We start from the raw sequence: 16,177 nt of genomic DNA on the forward strand, positions 1-16,177 counted from the left end.
ACGCTTGGGTGTCTTCGCGCTGCGCCCACAGGGGCTCGGGACTCGTGTAACACCTACGCCAGTCCTGCTTAGTGACCACCCTTCAACCACCGCCCTGAGCGGAGCGCAGAAACACAGGGTGACCACGACCTGCCCCCGCCCCCCGCCCCTGCCAGGTCACAGGTCACAGGTCACAGATCACAGGGGACAGGCAGGAAGTGCAAGTCCCCTTCCTGCTTAGCAGCTGCATCTGTGGGCATGGGGGGGGTGGAGGTGATGCGGGCTGAACACCAGGCACGTGGATGCCAACCCCGTCTGCCCACTGGGCACGCGGCTGCTACATCCTCGCAGCTGCAGAGTCCTCACTGGGAACAGGTCCGGGGTCACACGTGCCTCACAGGGTTCTGGGGGGTAAGGGAAACTATGCAGGCTGGCCCACGGGGCCAGGGGGGCACCCAGGAGGTGCCAGGCCCCACACCCAGACCCGTGGGAACCAACAGCTGCCGGGAGGGCCCCGAGTACAAGGAGACACTTGGGCTCTGCGGGGACACGGGGTGACGTCCACGGGGTCCCAGGGTCCTGCACAGCACCAAGCCAAGCAAAATAAAACTGAGAGAGAAAATGAAATTCCCTCCCAAGATCATTCAGCAGCTGAAAGGAAAGAAGTCCACTCTTAAAAACCCAGACTACGAGCCTCGAACATGCAGCAAAGCAACATGTTAAATAAGTACAGGAAACGTAGGGAGGAAGAAATCATGAGGAAGAGGATGCGAGACACGAAGGAGCAAAGCAAGATGCACACGAAGCCGCAGGAACTCCGGGCACCACAGGAGCAAGGAGAGCAGATTAAACAACCGAACAGAAGGAAGGACACATCCCTCGCGTAGGAAGACCTGAGCCTGCAGGCCAAGAGGCCGCCTGGGCTCCCGACTCTGGGCGGAGGGCGTCACAGGCGGGACCTCGTCTGCACCAGGAAACGGGCGGACAGGACAGCGACACCCACAGAGCAAGAGAAAACGGCCACAGCAGCAAAAGCTCTCTGGTCACAGGCCAGTCGCCCACCTGCACACCGGTCTAGGCGGGACACTAAGGGATGACACAGCAGAGCTGAGGCTGAGCCAACGGCCGTGCGGCACAGCAACCGCAGAGGAGAGAACCTCTACGCGACCGTGAGTGCAACGGGAAGCTTAGGTCAGGGTTTCTGCGCCCGGGACAACCACAGGGAAGAACGACAGCCAAGAAGTAAACCCCCCAAACAACGCAAACCGGGAGTGGGGGGTGAGGAGGGAGGGGACTGCAAAGGTCACATCCTATTGGGTCGGGGGTCAGGGCAGAGAGCCGGGAAACAAAGCGATCTGGTTACAGAGGTAACGCATCTCACATCTCGGTGGTGAAGAGGGTAAAGGAATACACTCCAATAGTAAAGAGGAGCTTTCAAATTCTGGGAGCAGGGAGGCGAAGGGAGCCATTCGTGGAGCAGAAGCAGAGGCAAGAGAAATTAGCAGGAGGGGGTGAGAAACAGCAACCTGATCAAAGCAGCAGAGGGACCAGGGTACGAGATACCCACAGCAACGACGAAGGGACGAGGGCGGACGCAGTCACGGACGTCAACCCTCACGCTAAACGGAGACAGACTGGATCCCCCTGAGGGACAGAGACCACAGGACTCGGTTAAAAACAGAAAAGGCGAAACCCAGCTAAATACTGTTTGTAAGAACACTTAAAACAACAAAGAAGAGTTGAAAATGAAAGGGGAAGCCACACAAGATAAAAACCAAAAACAATGGTGTCAACAGCAAGTATGACGTTTGCCGTCAGACAAGGAACCGCCCAGGGAGGAACTAAGCGCGCACAGAAGACACTGCGCGATGATGAAAAAGCGTAGTCTGCAAAGACAACGTAACAACCACAGACCCTACACCCACCAAGCGTCCAGGGGCTGAGCACACAGACAAAAGCCACGCAGGGCACGAGAGGGAGCATCAAGGAGCCGCAAGTGGAAACCACGATGATTTACACCTCACGCGTCAGCGTGGCGACCTCCACAAAAGACAGAAGACAAGTGCTGGTGAGGACGTGGAGAGGCTGCAGCCCTCACGCGCTCTTGCTGGGAATGTACAACGGTGCGGCCACCGCGGAGAACGGTATGGAGGCTGCTCAAAAAGTTAAAAATAAAACGACCTTATGATCCAGCAATGCTGCTGCTGGAGAGACCAGATAGATAGAGAGATCTCCAAAATAGCTGAAATCAGAATCCTGATGAGATCTAGCTCTCCCATGTTCACTGCAGCCCTGTTCACAACAGATCAGATGTGGAAACCACCCCAGGGTCCGCGGACAGATGAATGGAGAGAGGACGTGTGGTCTCCACCACAGAGCACTACTCAGCCTTCAAAAAGAAGGCAACTCTGCAACATGCCCCAGCATGCACGGACCCTGAGGGTATCACGCTACGTGCAACAAGCTACACTCAGAAAGACAAATGCTTCATGACTGACTACACGCACATGAGGCATCTAAAACAGCGACAGTCATAAAACCAAAGGTCAACGGTGTAGCCAGGGGCTGCCGGGCGGGGACGGAGAGCTGCGACGCACAGGAACAGGGCTCCCGTCAAGCAGGACGAACAAGCTCTGAAGACCAGCTACCCAGCATGGCACCTGCCGTCAGCAACAATCCACTCACACTTGAAATGTAAGAGGACGGATCTCATGATGAGTCTCTACCACATACACACAATTGTAAGAAAAAAAATACAAGAGAAACTTATGAACCAAAAAGTAAAGAGGACGGATCTCATGATGGGTCTCTACCACATACACACAATTGTAAGAAAAAAAAATACAAGAGAAACTTATGAACCAAAAAGTAAAGTGGGAATGTTCAAAACACCGATTTCAGGACCGAACAGACCTAGGAGATAAAACACAAAGACCTAAAGAACTAGAAAACACAATCAACAAACGCCTTTAAGAGATACACATACAACCTGGTAACTCTCAGAATCAGAGCACACACTTTCATGCTTCTGTCAATGAAACTTTTTAAAATCAGTCATGAACTTGGAATTTGAAAACTTCTGAACACACAGATTTACTGGCCACATTTCTCAATCACTATCTGATAAAATTAGATATAGTAAAAAGATGATCAAAATATCTTGCTACTTATAAATTAAGATGCACACTCCCAGATAACCTTTGCCTCAAGACGAAAGTAAAGACATTGTTATCTGGAAGCCAGTACAAAGGGGGACATCACGGCAAAGCTCTGTGCAGAGGAAAATATGCAGCCTTAACTGCTCTCACTGTTAATGAAGAAAGAAAAAAGAACAAGTTACACATTTTAATAAGTCAGAAAAATAATAATAAAATACATCACAATAATGTAGATATACAAACCTAATATGATTTAAAAATAACAATGATAAAATTGAAAACAAAAAACGGAAGAAAAGATATCTATAATCTGATTTTAAATGATCATTAATGCACACTAACCTCATACAATCCTAATTAAAAAAATAGAAAGCGGAGGTAAACACACTAACAACCAGAAAAAAGCAAAACCAAACTCAGCACCATCTAGTCAGGCTCGGAGCTTGAAACACCTCTGCAGCCTGAATGCGCAACCCCAACACATAAAGTGCCCACCGGGCGCCCCGCTGCATCCCCAACACGCATGTCCGGCTCAGCACGTCTGAACCGAATTCTGGACGCTGCCCCCAAACCGCACGTGACCCGGGTCCCGTCCCCCCGGGGGGCTGCTCCGTGGACACTTCCGGCAGAGCGGTCCTTGGTGCCTCTCTCGCTCTCTCTCACACCCACATCCGAGAGGTCGGCAAACCCTGTGGGCTCATCCTCAGAACAGATCTAGAATCCAATCACATACCAGCCCCGTGGCTGCTACCTCCAGATCCCAGCCTCCAGACGCTGGGTCTTCCCAGCGGCATCCGCCCGGTCCTGCTTCTGCCCTCTCTGCGCGTCAGTCTGTCCTCCGCGCCCCGCTGGAGCCAGATGCCGCCTCCTCTCCCGGCTGCCAGAGTCCTCGCTGGGCTCCAGCCCCCCCGACCCTCCCGCTTCCTCTCCTGCTGGCCCCCCGCCCCTCCTACTTGGCTCCAGCCACACTGGCCTCCTGGACTCTCCTGCCTCAGGATCCTCTCACCTGCTTCGGGGATGCTCCGTCTCCAGGTGAGCTGACTTGCTCATTTCCTTCAGCTTTTTACTCAAAGGCAACCTTTCCCGAGGCCATCTGTGGCCACTCTACTTAGAATTCCAGCACCCCCCAGACCCTTCAAGCCCCCTCCTTCTCTACTCTTTTTCTTTTTCACACCTAGCACTGGAATGGAAACTCCAGAAGATGAAAGGCTTCTGCGTCTTGCTCGGTACTCTGCAGCCCAGTGCCTTGGGCACTTCCCAGCACATGGGGGCACTTAATAAACATCTGTTGAGTGAATGGACCAGCAAACGACTGAATGCAGGAGAGATGAAAAGAATATAAGAGAACTCTACATGCAGCTCTATAGAAACAAGTTAGAAAAGGCAATAAAATGGAAGATTTCCTAACAAAATATAATTTATAAAACTGGTCCAAGTTCTTTCCATTTCTTAACTAGATGGATTCACATTTTTACCTCATGTTTAAAGAACAGATAATTCAGATGTTATTTAAATTATTCCAAGCTAGGGGCTTCCCCGGTGGCGTAGTGCTTAAGAATCCACCTGCCAGTGCAGGGGACACGGGTTCGAGCCCTGGTCCGGGAAGATCCCACATGCCTTGGAGCAACTAAGCCTGTGCACCACAACTACTGAGTCTACGCTCCAGAGCCCACAAGCCACAACTATTGAGCCCATGTGCCACAACTACTGAAGCCTGCGCGTCTGAAGCCTGTGCTCTGGAACAAGAGAAGCCACTGTAATGAGGAGCCTGTGCACTGCAACGAAGAGTAGCCCCCGCTCCCCGCAACTAGAGAAAGCCTGCATGTAGCAATGAAGACCCAATGCAGCAAATAAATAAATAAAATTTATAAAAAAATAAAAAATAAATAAATTATTCCAAGCTATAAAAAAAGATTTTTTTAAACTCTCCAATTCATTTTACAAAATCAGAATAAAAACTCTAGGTGAAATAGGAACAGAGGGAACTATTTAAATATAACACTCACATGATAAATTTGAAAAAAAGTTAACAAAATTCAGATCCACAACACACACCGGTCTCTTATTAACAAACACAAACAACCCAACAGAAAAATGTACAGTGTATGAAGTCACCAACACCCAAATTCAAACGAGAAACAAACATTTAAAAAGAGGTTCAAAATCACTAGTAGTGAGAGAAATCAGAACTAAAGTCTCCATGAAATATCACTTTACACTCATCAAATTGCCCTCAGTAGCTACAACATCCGCGCAGGATGAGGGCAGACGTCTTCCTGCAGTGCTGGTGGGTGTGACGTCACAGCCCTTCTGCACAGCATGTGGCGGCCCAGAAAGGTGCCAACACCCCTCACCGCAGCAGCCTCGCTCCTGGGAACCCATCCCACAAAGGACAAGGCACTGGTGAGGAAGGACAGAGGTTTCCAGGACTTGGGGACCAGCATTTTTCATCGTGAAAAATAAACAACCTAAAAACACTTGAATGGCCATCCGTGGGGAGCAGCTGACCCCATGACAGTGGCCCACACCAGGGAACACCGCACAGCTATCTACAAGAGGGAATTCAAATCAGACCGATTTATGGGGAGGGGCTTCCAAGAGGCACTGATGAGAAAAATTTCTATCAAACTATTTCTGTAGCATGAAAAGTCCCCAAACTCTCCAACATGTATGTGTGCCTGCGTGAGTGTCATCTGAGACGAACATCTAGAAACGAGGAAGGATAAACCCCAAGCTGTTAACGTGGGTTTACCGAGGACAAAGAAGAGAAAGGTATAACTAAACTGATAAATACACAAATGACTTATTAGAGAACTCTGTCTTACACACGTAACAACATAATGGGAAGCAGCTCTTCCCACTCGAGTCCACTCAGGACTGCTGGAGAGCACAGAGGTCCAGCTTGGATCTGACTTGGTACCTTGTAATGAAAAGCTGTCACTGCCGAGTGCGGGCCCCCTCCCACACTGCCAAAGGTGGAGACCCAGGGCTCAGTCACCGCAGAGCGCACAGGGACAGGGCGTTTGGTGGGAAAAGGCCTGGGCACTGCTGGTGCTAGACTTCTGGCACCAGGCTGAGAGGAGGAACTAAAAAGATAAAAGATAAAAGAACTGGGTTTCCCTTTCACTGTTTGAGAAGCAGGGCATGAAGCCAAGGCCTCAGAGGCAGCAGACTCAAGGAGCATGGAAGATACACAGGGCTCAGAAGAGAGATGGCCAGAAACTTTCAGTCCCTACAGAGTCAGTGACACATGCAGGCTCCAGCCTTGGGATATTCCCGAGGGCTCCACGTCCACACAGGACGGCAAGAACACACAGGAGCCAAGAACAGCCAGCAGCCAACAGTGTATCGAAATGAACGAGTGAGAGGCCTGAGCAAGAAGGAACTTCCAGGAGCTGTGCACACAGCCCACCCCGAGGGCTGGCCCCATGAAGCAATCCCAGCACCAGCAGGGTGCTGTACTCCTACTGTCGGGTGAGCACACGGGACTGGCTTACTTAGGGGGGGGCGGGGGAAGGAGGGGAGCAGGGGTGACAGGGAGGGAGCAGGGCGCACACCACACACGCAGTCACCGCCCTCAAGACTCACCCACAGCACAGAGGTCTGCAAAGCGGTCCTCCCCCTCCTCCGCGTGGATCAAGTCGTTCCGGCTCTTCTTGGTGGCTGCTCTCTTCAACACTGCTTTAAACGAAGGGTGGGAGGGGGCGGCGTGAGTCCAGCCCCCGGCGGACCTGCCTCCCCGCTGGGCTGTGCCCTTATCCCCGCAGCATCCTCGCCAGAGCTCCTCTCCTGAAGCTGAGGCTGAGGGGAGGCAGGACAACGCCTGGTCCCTCTCGGTCCTCAGAGCAAAAGGACGAGGTTGGGTCCTGCTTGTCCTTCTCTCCACGATCACGTCCGTGGGGAAGACCAGGCTGCCACGGAGACCAGGAAACTTCCATGGGGGGCAGGGCCAGGGCTGCAGCCGGCTGCCCCAGCAGCCCACACTCCAAGGCCAGGCGGGATCAGAGAGATCAGGTCGAGGCTGCAGAGGGGCCAGCGCAGGCCTGCTCAGCGCCTCGACCGCAGCCGGCACAGCCATGCTGTCTCGCCCCGTCCTGAGCACCGGGTGTGAAGGGAGACCAGCCTTCCTGCCACCGGGGCTGTGCTGGCCCCATCCCTGGCCCCGTCTCTGCCCCCGCGGCCCCAGGTTGTGTTAGGGGTCTTCCCACAGCGATCTAGGGGGAGCATCGCCCTGAGCCCTGGGGACAGACATAGCGCGGAGTAAACCAGCAGTCCTCAAGCCTCCAGAAGCAGCGCTGTCCGACAGAACTTTCTACGATGACTTCCTGTGATGCTGAGTGAGACCAGCATCTGGATTTGCACTTTTGTTTCACTGCGAGGCACAGTCACATGTCAGCTGTCACAACACAGGTGGGCCACACAGCTCTCGGGCTGTGCTGTGAGCACAGGCTCCTGTGCGCCGGGCTGAGCCCACGCTGGCTACGCCCACCCTGGTCCCCAGCACAGCTCCCCAGGAGCGTGCACTGACCGTCACGTGTAGCTGACTGTCCCGGGGCCCGCCTCCAGGACGGCTCCCCAGGACGTGTCCTGGGACCGATGAGCAGGTGCCTGGCCAAGCAGAGAGCACCACGCACGACGTGGAAGCGTGCGCACCTAGCTGCCCAGCCGGCCACCAACGCCCCGTGGCCAGGCGAGGAGTGCTGACAGCAGTCACCTACCATCCAGAGGGGACTTCTCCTCCGCGTTCTTGTCCTCCTCGGCCAGCATGACTTCCTCTGTGAGTGAGACACAGCCTCAGGCCGGCGCCCTCCTGTGCCCACCCCGACCAGGCTCGTCCCCCAGGAACACCGCAGGACGGAGGTGAGACCCCGCCCTCCTGGCCCTCACGCTTCCAGAAGCCGGTAGGGCCCACGGCTGAGCGTTTCGTGCTGAGACAGAGCGCTGGCGTGTCCCACAGACGACGCCCTGTACAGAGGGCCTGGCTTGGGCCCCTCACAATCGCGCTCCTGAGCGCGGCACCCCCCCACCCGCAGCTGAGCGCGTTCCTGGGGGGACCCTGGGGAGAAGGAGCGCCACACAGCCCCGTCCTCACCAGCCTTGAAGATCCACTCCAGGTAGCCATTGAGCTCCCGCTCGATCTGCTGCTGCCGGCGGAGCTTCAGGAAGGCCCGGCGGTTCTCCACCCGCTCGCGCTCCTTGGCAAACTCCCTGCGATGGGCAAGGCCAGAGCAGGGAGCAGGTCAGGGGCTGTGAGCACACCCACAGGCCCCAGCACGTGCAGCCAGAGGCGCGTGGAGCCAGGAAGGGGCCGGGACAGGGAGGCAGGACACGGGCCACCCCTCCCAGGGGCTCCCACCACCCTGGACTCCTCCCAGCCGAGCACTTAAAAGGCCCAGATGAACACCCCCTCCTGGGGCTCCTGCAGCTCACAGGCACAGCACCTCAGTGCCCAGGGAGGGGGCTCCAGATGGCAAGGAGAACTCCACCTCCCCCTGGCCTAGAGCAGGCCTGGGCATGCACCCTCCACGTGCCAGGCCCTGTCATCTGGACAGAGATGCCACAGAGAGCTTCTGGACAACAGTCCCCCAGAGGAGAACTTTCACTTTGTTTCTTCTGCTGGTTCAGACCCAGAGCCACTGCTGGAAGGAGGAGGGACAGGCAGCACCAGATCGGCTCAGGGCAGCCAGAGACGACAGGGAGACATTCCAAAGTCAGCCAGCTCCTCACCCAAACCGCCAAGGCTCCTCTGCCCTCCTGGGCCCCCAGCCCCACAGCCCCAGCCTCCCAGCCACGCTTTTAGGCTCAAAGGGCCAGAAGGAAGCCATTCACACACACAGGCACAAGAGCACGTGCACACACACGTGTACACACATGCACACACACGTGTACACACATGCGTACACACACACACCCCTTAGCTCAGGTCCCCAAAGGGCAGGCAGGCACACCCCAAGGGCCAAACAGCAAAGCCTGCTCTCCACTGAGGGGCTGTTTCTCCCCCAGGAGAAGCAGCTCCTGGGCTTGGCAGAAGGGGTGGGCCCGGCAGGTCTGACTCCTGCCTCACAGCCGTGGGGAGAGGGAGAGCTTGGCTTTGACCAGGATGGCCCCCAACCCTGTGACGGGTGCCCACCAGGGCCTGGGCTGCTACAGCCCTGGCAGTGAGAGGCGACGGCTCCCACCTGGACCTCTCACCCCTCCCAAGTCCTGAACCTGCAGGGACGCAGGGCTGCCCTGGTCCCCCCACCAGGCCGGCCCCCTGGGCCACGCCTGAGGGCAGGGGGGCCGGGGCGGGGGCGGGGCATGAGCACGCTGCCTAGTTTGCCTGGGAGCCGCCAGCAGACGCACTACAGCGGCCGCGGCCTGGCCGCCGGGCAGCCACTGCTCAGGAGGCAGCCGTCCGCGGCCTGCCCTCCCCGGGCTTCGGCCCCACTGGGAGGAAGGCTGTGAGCGCAACCGCTGCTTCTGCTTCTCTGGGCAGTGGGAGGGTGAGAGCCGGGGCGTGGAGAGGGGCAAGGCTGAACTGGCTCCCACCTGGCCCGCCCGGCAGCCCTCGTCCGGACGTGGCCGAGCCCCGCGCTGCGTGCTGACCACTGGCCGGAGGGGCCGTGCGGCCTCCAGCCTGCCCGGGGCTGGAAGAGAACCCTGGGACCCCGCTGCTGCTGCTGCGTGCTGGCTCCACTGAGGCTGATCAGGAAAATCAGCCTGTATCGCCGGGTCCCCAGAGGCCAGGATGCCCGCAGGTGGGGGAAGGGCTGGGAAACACAAAGCTCGGGCCCCTTCCCCAGGCTCCGCTGCGACCCCTGCTCCCTTCTCAAGTTCTCCAGAGTAAGCCCACGCAGGACATGTCCCGCCAGCCTCCCCGCCACACTGTCCCCAGCACGGGGCCCACCCATCCTCACAAGCCTGGCTACTAGCCAGCCCCCCACACCTGGAGGCTCTAGCTCTGAGCACCCCTGCATCGCAGGCCCCACACCCTCTGTGCCTCCAGCCCAGCAAATCTCTGTCCTGGAGGCCCTCCCCCCTCCTTCGCCAAGCTCGTTCCTGGTCCCCCTTGGGTCTCAGCTGAGCTACCCCTTCCCCAGGAGCCTTCTCTGAGCCCCAGGCCTCCCTTGGCTTCCCCATCCCAGCTCAGACCACAACTCCCACACCTGACTAGCTCTCGTCTGTCCCCTGTGCTGTGGGCCTGCATGCTCCTGGCGGAGGTGCTTAGAAAGACACGCTAGTGACAATCAGAGCCTTACAGGAGGGGACCGAGGCAGGAACACAGGCCAGAGCCAGAGCACAGAGCCCCTGGGCCCAGCCACAGTCTGCTGTGTGGCTGTTCCTTTCCAGACCAACATGATAGCTGCCCCCTGGGTCCCCCAGCCCACCTCAGGAGACCTGGGCCTGAGCAGGAATCTTCAGGGCAGGTGGAATGGAAACATTCCCCTCCAGCCTGATAGCGAATCTGATGCCCAGGGGAGGGCAGGGAGGCAGGCCAGGCCCAGTGCCCTCTACCTCTGTCCACACAGCTTCCTCGCCCTGGAGAAGGGCGGGAGCCCCAAATACCAGCCCGGGTTGTTCCCTGAGGCCCACAGCACGTCCTCGGTCCTTGGCCCCGTGCAGGACAGGAGGGTGCCGTGGGCCACAGGTGTGCTGTACCTCACTCCCAACGAGGGTGAGAAGCACCTTTGTGCAGGAGGGACCCCAGCTCTGTGCCCTCCCTCGTCTTCCCCTGGAGGTCAGCAGAGACAGGTGAGCAGAGAGGAGAGGCAAGCCAGGGCTCAGGGCCGGGCTGGAGACCCACTCCATTCCTTCTCCACTGTCACACAGTAGGGCTCTCTGGTCCCCGGGGCTGCTCAGAAACCCCACCACGAACCCAAGTAAGAGGCAGCAGCAGCCCCTCCCCTGACTCAGAGGCTGCGGCGAAGGCCAAGAGCTCGAGGTGAGGGGGTCAGGGCCAGGGGACGGCCGAGGGAGAGGTCAGAAGGGCGGCACCAAGGACAGGCTGGCTAGAGCTCAGGACGCTGGGAACGACCGCCCCGGGGCCAGGCCGAGCCCCGCCGCCCCCACTCCGCACCGCCGCGTGCAGCCCCCGCGCCGCTCCCTGCGCACACAGAGGCGGCGCGCAGCCCCACGGCCTCTTACCCCGAGAGCACGCCCAGCACCAGGTTGAGCATGAAGAAGGAGCCGACGATGATGAGGGGCAGGAAGTAGAGCCAGTTCCAGGTGTTGCCGGCTGCGTCATTCGTCTGGAAGCAAGAGGAGGTGAGCAGCGCTCTGGGCGGGACGGACCCCTGGCCGCGGACGCGCCCCAGCCCTTCTCGCACACCGGCAGGGTCCAGGCGCGGGCGGCTCCAGACGGGGAACCCAGGCAGGACCCACCGTCGCACCCGCCCGCCCTTGCCCCACAGAGCCCCCTCTGGGCCCGGGGCTCCCAAAGGACCAAGGAGCTCTGCGCTCCTGGCCACTGCCCAGCAACGCTGAACAGCCAAGGAGCAGTCCCGGGGGCCCAAGGACTGCCCCAGGTACGCCGCCTGGACACCTCCCCTCCACCCTCCAGGCTGCTGGACACGCCAGGCAGCTCCAAAGACATTCCTCCTTTGTGAAGCCCACGGACCCCAAGCCCAAGTCTGATCTTCTGTGTCCAGCAGCTTCCACGGCGCAGAGCAGTGAGCCCTGTGCCGCATTCCCCTATCAACGGCAAGCCTGCAAGCCCCAGGGAACAGCTGGGCCTAAGACAGAACCCGGCACCGGGGCCTGGTCTAAATAACCGAACGCACAGAGGGCCATCTCCCCGGACCTTCTGATTTTTAGAGCACAGCCCACAGAAGGGTGGGGCCCTCTGAAGCCAATTCATTTCCACCGTCGTTTTGTTTTCAGGGGCCCAAAGACCCAGCTGAGAGGGGCGGAGAGCCTCTTTCTCCACACTAGTCTGGTGCTGGAAGTGAACAAAGACGGGCGGGTATCGTGGGCAGGCGACCACCTGGTCCCTCTGCTCCTCTCTTCAGAGGCGGCTCGTAAGCCAGAGGTCAGGGCCCTGCAGGACAGAGGCAGGGGGGCAGCCTGGCACTGCCTTGAGGCTGGGGCTGATCTCCAGGTGCTGCTGTCGGGATTCCTGCCCTCCAGCGTCTGCTGGTCTGGGCAGATTTGCAGACTCTACCCCTGCAAGTCCTGAGCGCCCTGGACTGCCTGCTGCTTGTGGCTTCTGATTCCCGGACACTGATTCCAGGCTGGCCACTGAGACCCCGGGGCCTCGACGAGAACAGACACTCAGGCCCCCACTCGACATGTTGCCAGTGCTCCCTGACCGCACCTCTGCCAGCCCCACACGCAACTCCGACCAACGGGCTACGATGACCACCAAAGCCACCAATCTCCCCAAAGGGCACCCTTGAGACCTGCTGCCCCAGGAAGAGGAGAGGCGTGCTGCTGCTGCCGCGGCACCTCTCACCTACTTGAGGACCCCGCTCCACAGCTTTCTCCAACGGACCATTTCCACCAGTCGCCAAAGCACCCTATTCTCATCTTAAAAAACAAAATGAAACAAACAAGGGCTTGTACTCTGGGACGATGGAGTGGACATACTCTTCCCTATTTCACCTACTGTGTACAATTAATACCCTGGACATTACATCTAGAGCAAATATATATTTCACAGAAGACTCTGAAAAGTGGAGAAAAGAAAGCAGATCAGCTGGGACCTCTGGATCCACAGTAAGTTCCCTGTGTTTTTGTTTTGTTTGTTTTTGCCTCATACATCCCAGACCTAGGGCTTTTAAAGCCTAGAACCTGTAAATGCCAAGAGACACAGACAAAAAAATACACCAACAAGAGCCAGCATGCTCTCTCTCTAACCAAAGGGCCAGGAAGGGGGCCGCCTGGCAAGACAGACAGTAAGTGCACTACTCCAGCCAAGCAGGGCAGAGGAAACTGTGGTGCCACCTCCACCTCTGCCAGCAAAGACCCAGGAGGCAGCCTAGGCAACCACCCTCCCCAGACTGCAACGAGGTAACCAACATGCCCGCACCCCTGAACCACGGAGATGTCGGAGAAGAACAAGCAGAGAGGTGGGACGTCCTCCTCAACGGATGGTTGACGAGGCCCCCTTCCCACCCCACCTCTGTGGTACCAGTGGAGACCACACCGCGGCCTGCACTTCCACCCCTACGTGGCAGTAACGAGGCACACCACCCCCTCCCCACTGAGGTGTTGCCGGGGGGGCCCAGGGGAAAGTCAGACTTTCACCACCACCCAGTAACGAGGCCACACCCCCCCCATCCACACCGTGTGCAGAGACCACGTGGAAAGTAGAAACGAAAGAGAAAATTCTCCAGAAGAGAACTCAGACTGCATCTGCACCACTGGCACTACTGGGTCTCCAAGGACTGGCTTTCAGCCTGAACCTGCACCACGGGCTCTCCTGGGCCTTGAGCCCACCAGCCTAAACTCACTGCAGATTTAGACTTGCCAGCCTCCGTATTCACATGAGCCAATTCCTAACAACAAATCTCTTTCTTTATCCCTCTCTCTCTCACACGCACACATTACACACACACACACCCTATTGGTTTCATTTGTCTGGAGAACCCTGACTGATACAGGTTGCCAACACCAAGACGACAGAGATGATAGAAGCATCTGACAAAGATTTTAAAGCAGCCACCATAAAAATGTTTCAAGAGGTAATTGGATACACACGTGAAACAGGAAAAAATAGAAAGTCTCAACAAAGAAACAGTATCATCGAATAAATAAAACATACAAAGAAGAATCAAATGGAAAATGCAGAACTGAAAAATACAGTCATCAAAATTAAAATCTCAATGGAAAGCCACAACAATAGAATAAAGACGACAAAGGAAAGAATCAGTAAGTGGTGAAAGAGAACAATAGAAAGTGCCCAATCTAAAAAAGAGAGAAAACAGACCTAAAAATAAACAAGTAAGAAAAAGCAGAGCAGAGCCTCAAGAACCTGTGGGACTATGACAAAACAGTCGACATTCATGTTTCAGAGCAGCAGCGTACAGGAGAAAGAAGACAAGGCTGAACGCTATTCAAAGAAATAATGCCTGAAAAATTCCCAGATTTGGCAAGAGACGTAAACCTACAGAAGATGAGTGAATATCATACAGAATAAACCCAGAGAAATCCACAAGACATTTCACTGTCAAACCAAGGGAAACGAAAGACAAATTAAAAATCTTGAAAGTGGCAAGAGAAAAATGGCACCTTACTTATGGAGGGAACAATCCTAAAGATTTCTCACCACAAACTATGGAGGCCGGAATGAAGTGGCACAGCACTTCTCGGGTGCTGAGAGGAAGAAAACTGTCAATAGACACCTACATCCATCAAAAATATCCTTCAGCCATGAGGGGAACATCAAGAGATTCTCATAATAAAAACTAGAGGAACTGGGAGATTTTGTCACCAGCAGATCTACCCTAAGAGAATCACTAATGAAAGTCTCTAAGCAGAAAGGAAATGATTAAAAAAAGGAATTGTTGACCATTAGGAAGGAAGAAAGAACAATGATAAGAGTAAAAACAGGGGTAAATGGATTTTATTTGTCCTCTTGAGTTTCCTAAATTATGTTTGACAGTGGAAGCAAAAATTATAACACACTATGATGTGGTTATAAATATATGTAGAGGAAATGTTTAAGGTAACTGTATTATAAATGGGGAAGGATAAAGAGATATAAAGAACGTAAAGTGTGTATACTTCACTTGAACTGGTACAATTCTGACACCAGTCGATTGGAATAAGATATAGAGCAACCACTAAAAGAGCAAACAAAGATATACTCGAAAACAACCAGATAAATCAAAATGGAATTTTTTTTGAAGTTCAAGTAATGCACAAGAAGGTAAGAAAAAGAAAACAAAGAAACAAAAAAGCAGAACAAAACAGTAAACAAAAAATAAATAGATAAAATGGCAGATGTGAGCCTAACGTATCAATAATTACAGTAAATGGTCTGAATACACCAAATAAAAGACAAAGACTGGCTAGTGAATTTAAAAACATGACCCACCTATGTTTTGTCTACAAGAAACTCACTTCAAATATAACAATTTAGGTAGGTTGAATGTGAAATATGGAAAAAGAGATGTCATATGAACATTAATCAAATGAAAACTCTAGTGGCTATATTAATATCAGTTAACGCAGACATCCGAACAAACAAATTTCACTAGGGACACAGAGGAATACATACAGGTTTCCCCCACTATTTGAAACCAGTACATTCCTACGAAGTCTCTCCTAAGCCACAACGGCATAAAGCAAAGAAACAATCACCATAGGACACATCAGCTAATAGATACAGAAAATAAACTGAGATAAAGCACAGATGCTCACAGACACAGTAAAGCTATGGCGATTTGATGCTGCGAGCAGCTCCCAGAGAAGGAGCTTGGCAGAGCCACTCTTGCCGCTTGGGGTGCACGCTGCCTCTGTGACGGCTCACTGCAAAACAAATGTTGAACACTATTTTCTCTTTTCACCTTTTTTTTATAAAAGCATAAATCCTCCGTGGATTTCTTTTGGTTAGTGGAAACAGGTATTAATGTAGGTTTTCCATAAAAGTGAAGTGGCATTAAGAGAACTTTTGAAAAGTGTGGGATACATTATAATGATAAAAGGGTCAATTCATCAAGAAGACACAGCAATTCTAAATGTGTGCGTGCCTGACAAATGAGCTATAACAAATGTGAAGCAAAACTGACAGAACTAAAAGGAGAAACAGACAAATGCACAATTACAGTTGGAAACTTCAACACCTCTCTCTCAAAAATTGGTAAGGCAACTAGACAGAAAATCAGCAAGGATATAAAAGAACTCACCATCAACCATCAGGATTTAATTGAGATTTATACACAGTGACACATTACACACATTCTTTTCAAGTGTCCACCAGACACACATAAAGATAGGCCATACCCTGAGTCATAAAACAAGTCTCAATCAATTTACAAAGAATTGAAATGTTTCAGATGTAGTGTAGTCTCTAGCCACAGTAGAGCCAAACCAGAGGCAAATTACAGAATCACAGG

At 54.3% G+C, this 16,177-nt stretch overlaps 1 protein-coding gene across 2 annotated transcripts in view; it reads right to left on the reverse strand.

Moving 5' to 3' along the window:
* The window catches only part of CACNA1B (calcium voltage-gated channel subunit alpha1 B), a 201,545-nt gene that overhangs the window by 127,446 nt on the left and 57,922 nt on the right, over positions 1–16,177 (reverse strand). For both annotated transcript variants that reach the window (XM_057721006.1, XM_057721007.1), the window contains exons 7-10: positions 11,265–11,368; positions 8,230–8,345; positions 7,856–7,912; positions 6,726–6,815 (exon numbers count right to left, since the gene is read on the reverse strand). In XM_057721006.1, coding sequence (XP_057576989.1) covers positions 6,726–6,815; positions 7,856–7,912; positions 8,230–8,345; positions 11,265–11,368 — 367 coding nt within the window. The remainder of the gene's footprint in view (positions 1–6,725; positions 6,816–7,855; positions 7,913–8,229; positions 8,346–11,264; positions 11,369–16,177) is intronic.

Source organism: Hippopotamus amphibius, chromosome 2 (assembly GCF_030028045.1).
Source record: "Hippopotamus amphibius kiboko isolate mHipAmp2 chromosome 2, mHipAmp2.hap2, whole genome shotgun sequence".
NCBI classification, from domain to species: Eukaryota; Metazoa; Chordata; class Mammalia; order Artiodactyla; family Hippopotamidae; genus Hippopotamus; species Hippopotamus amphibius.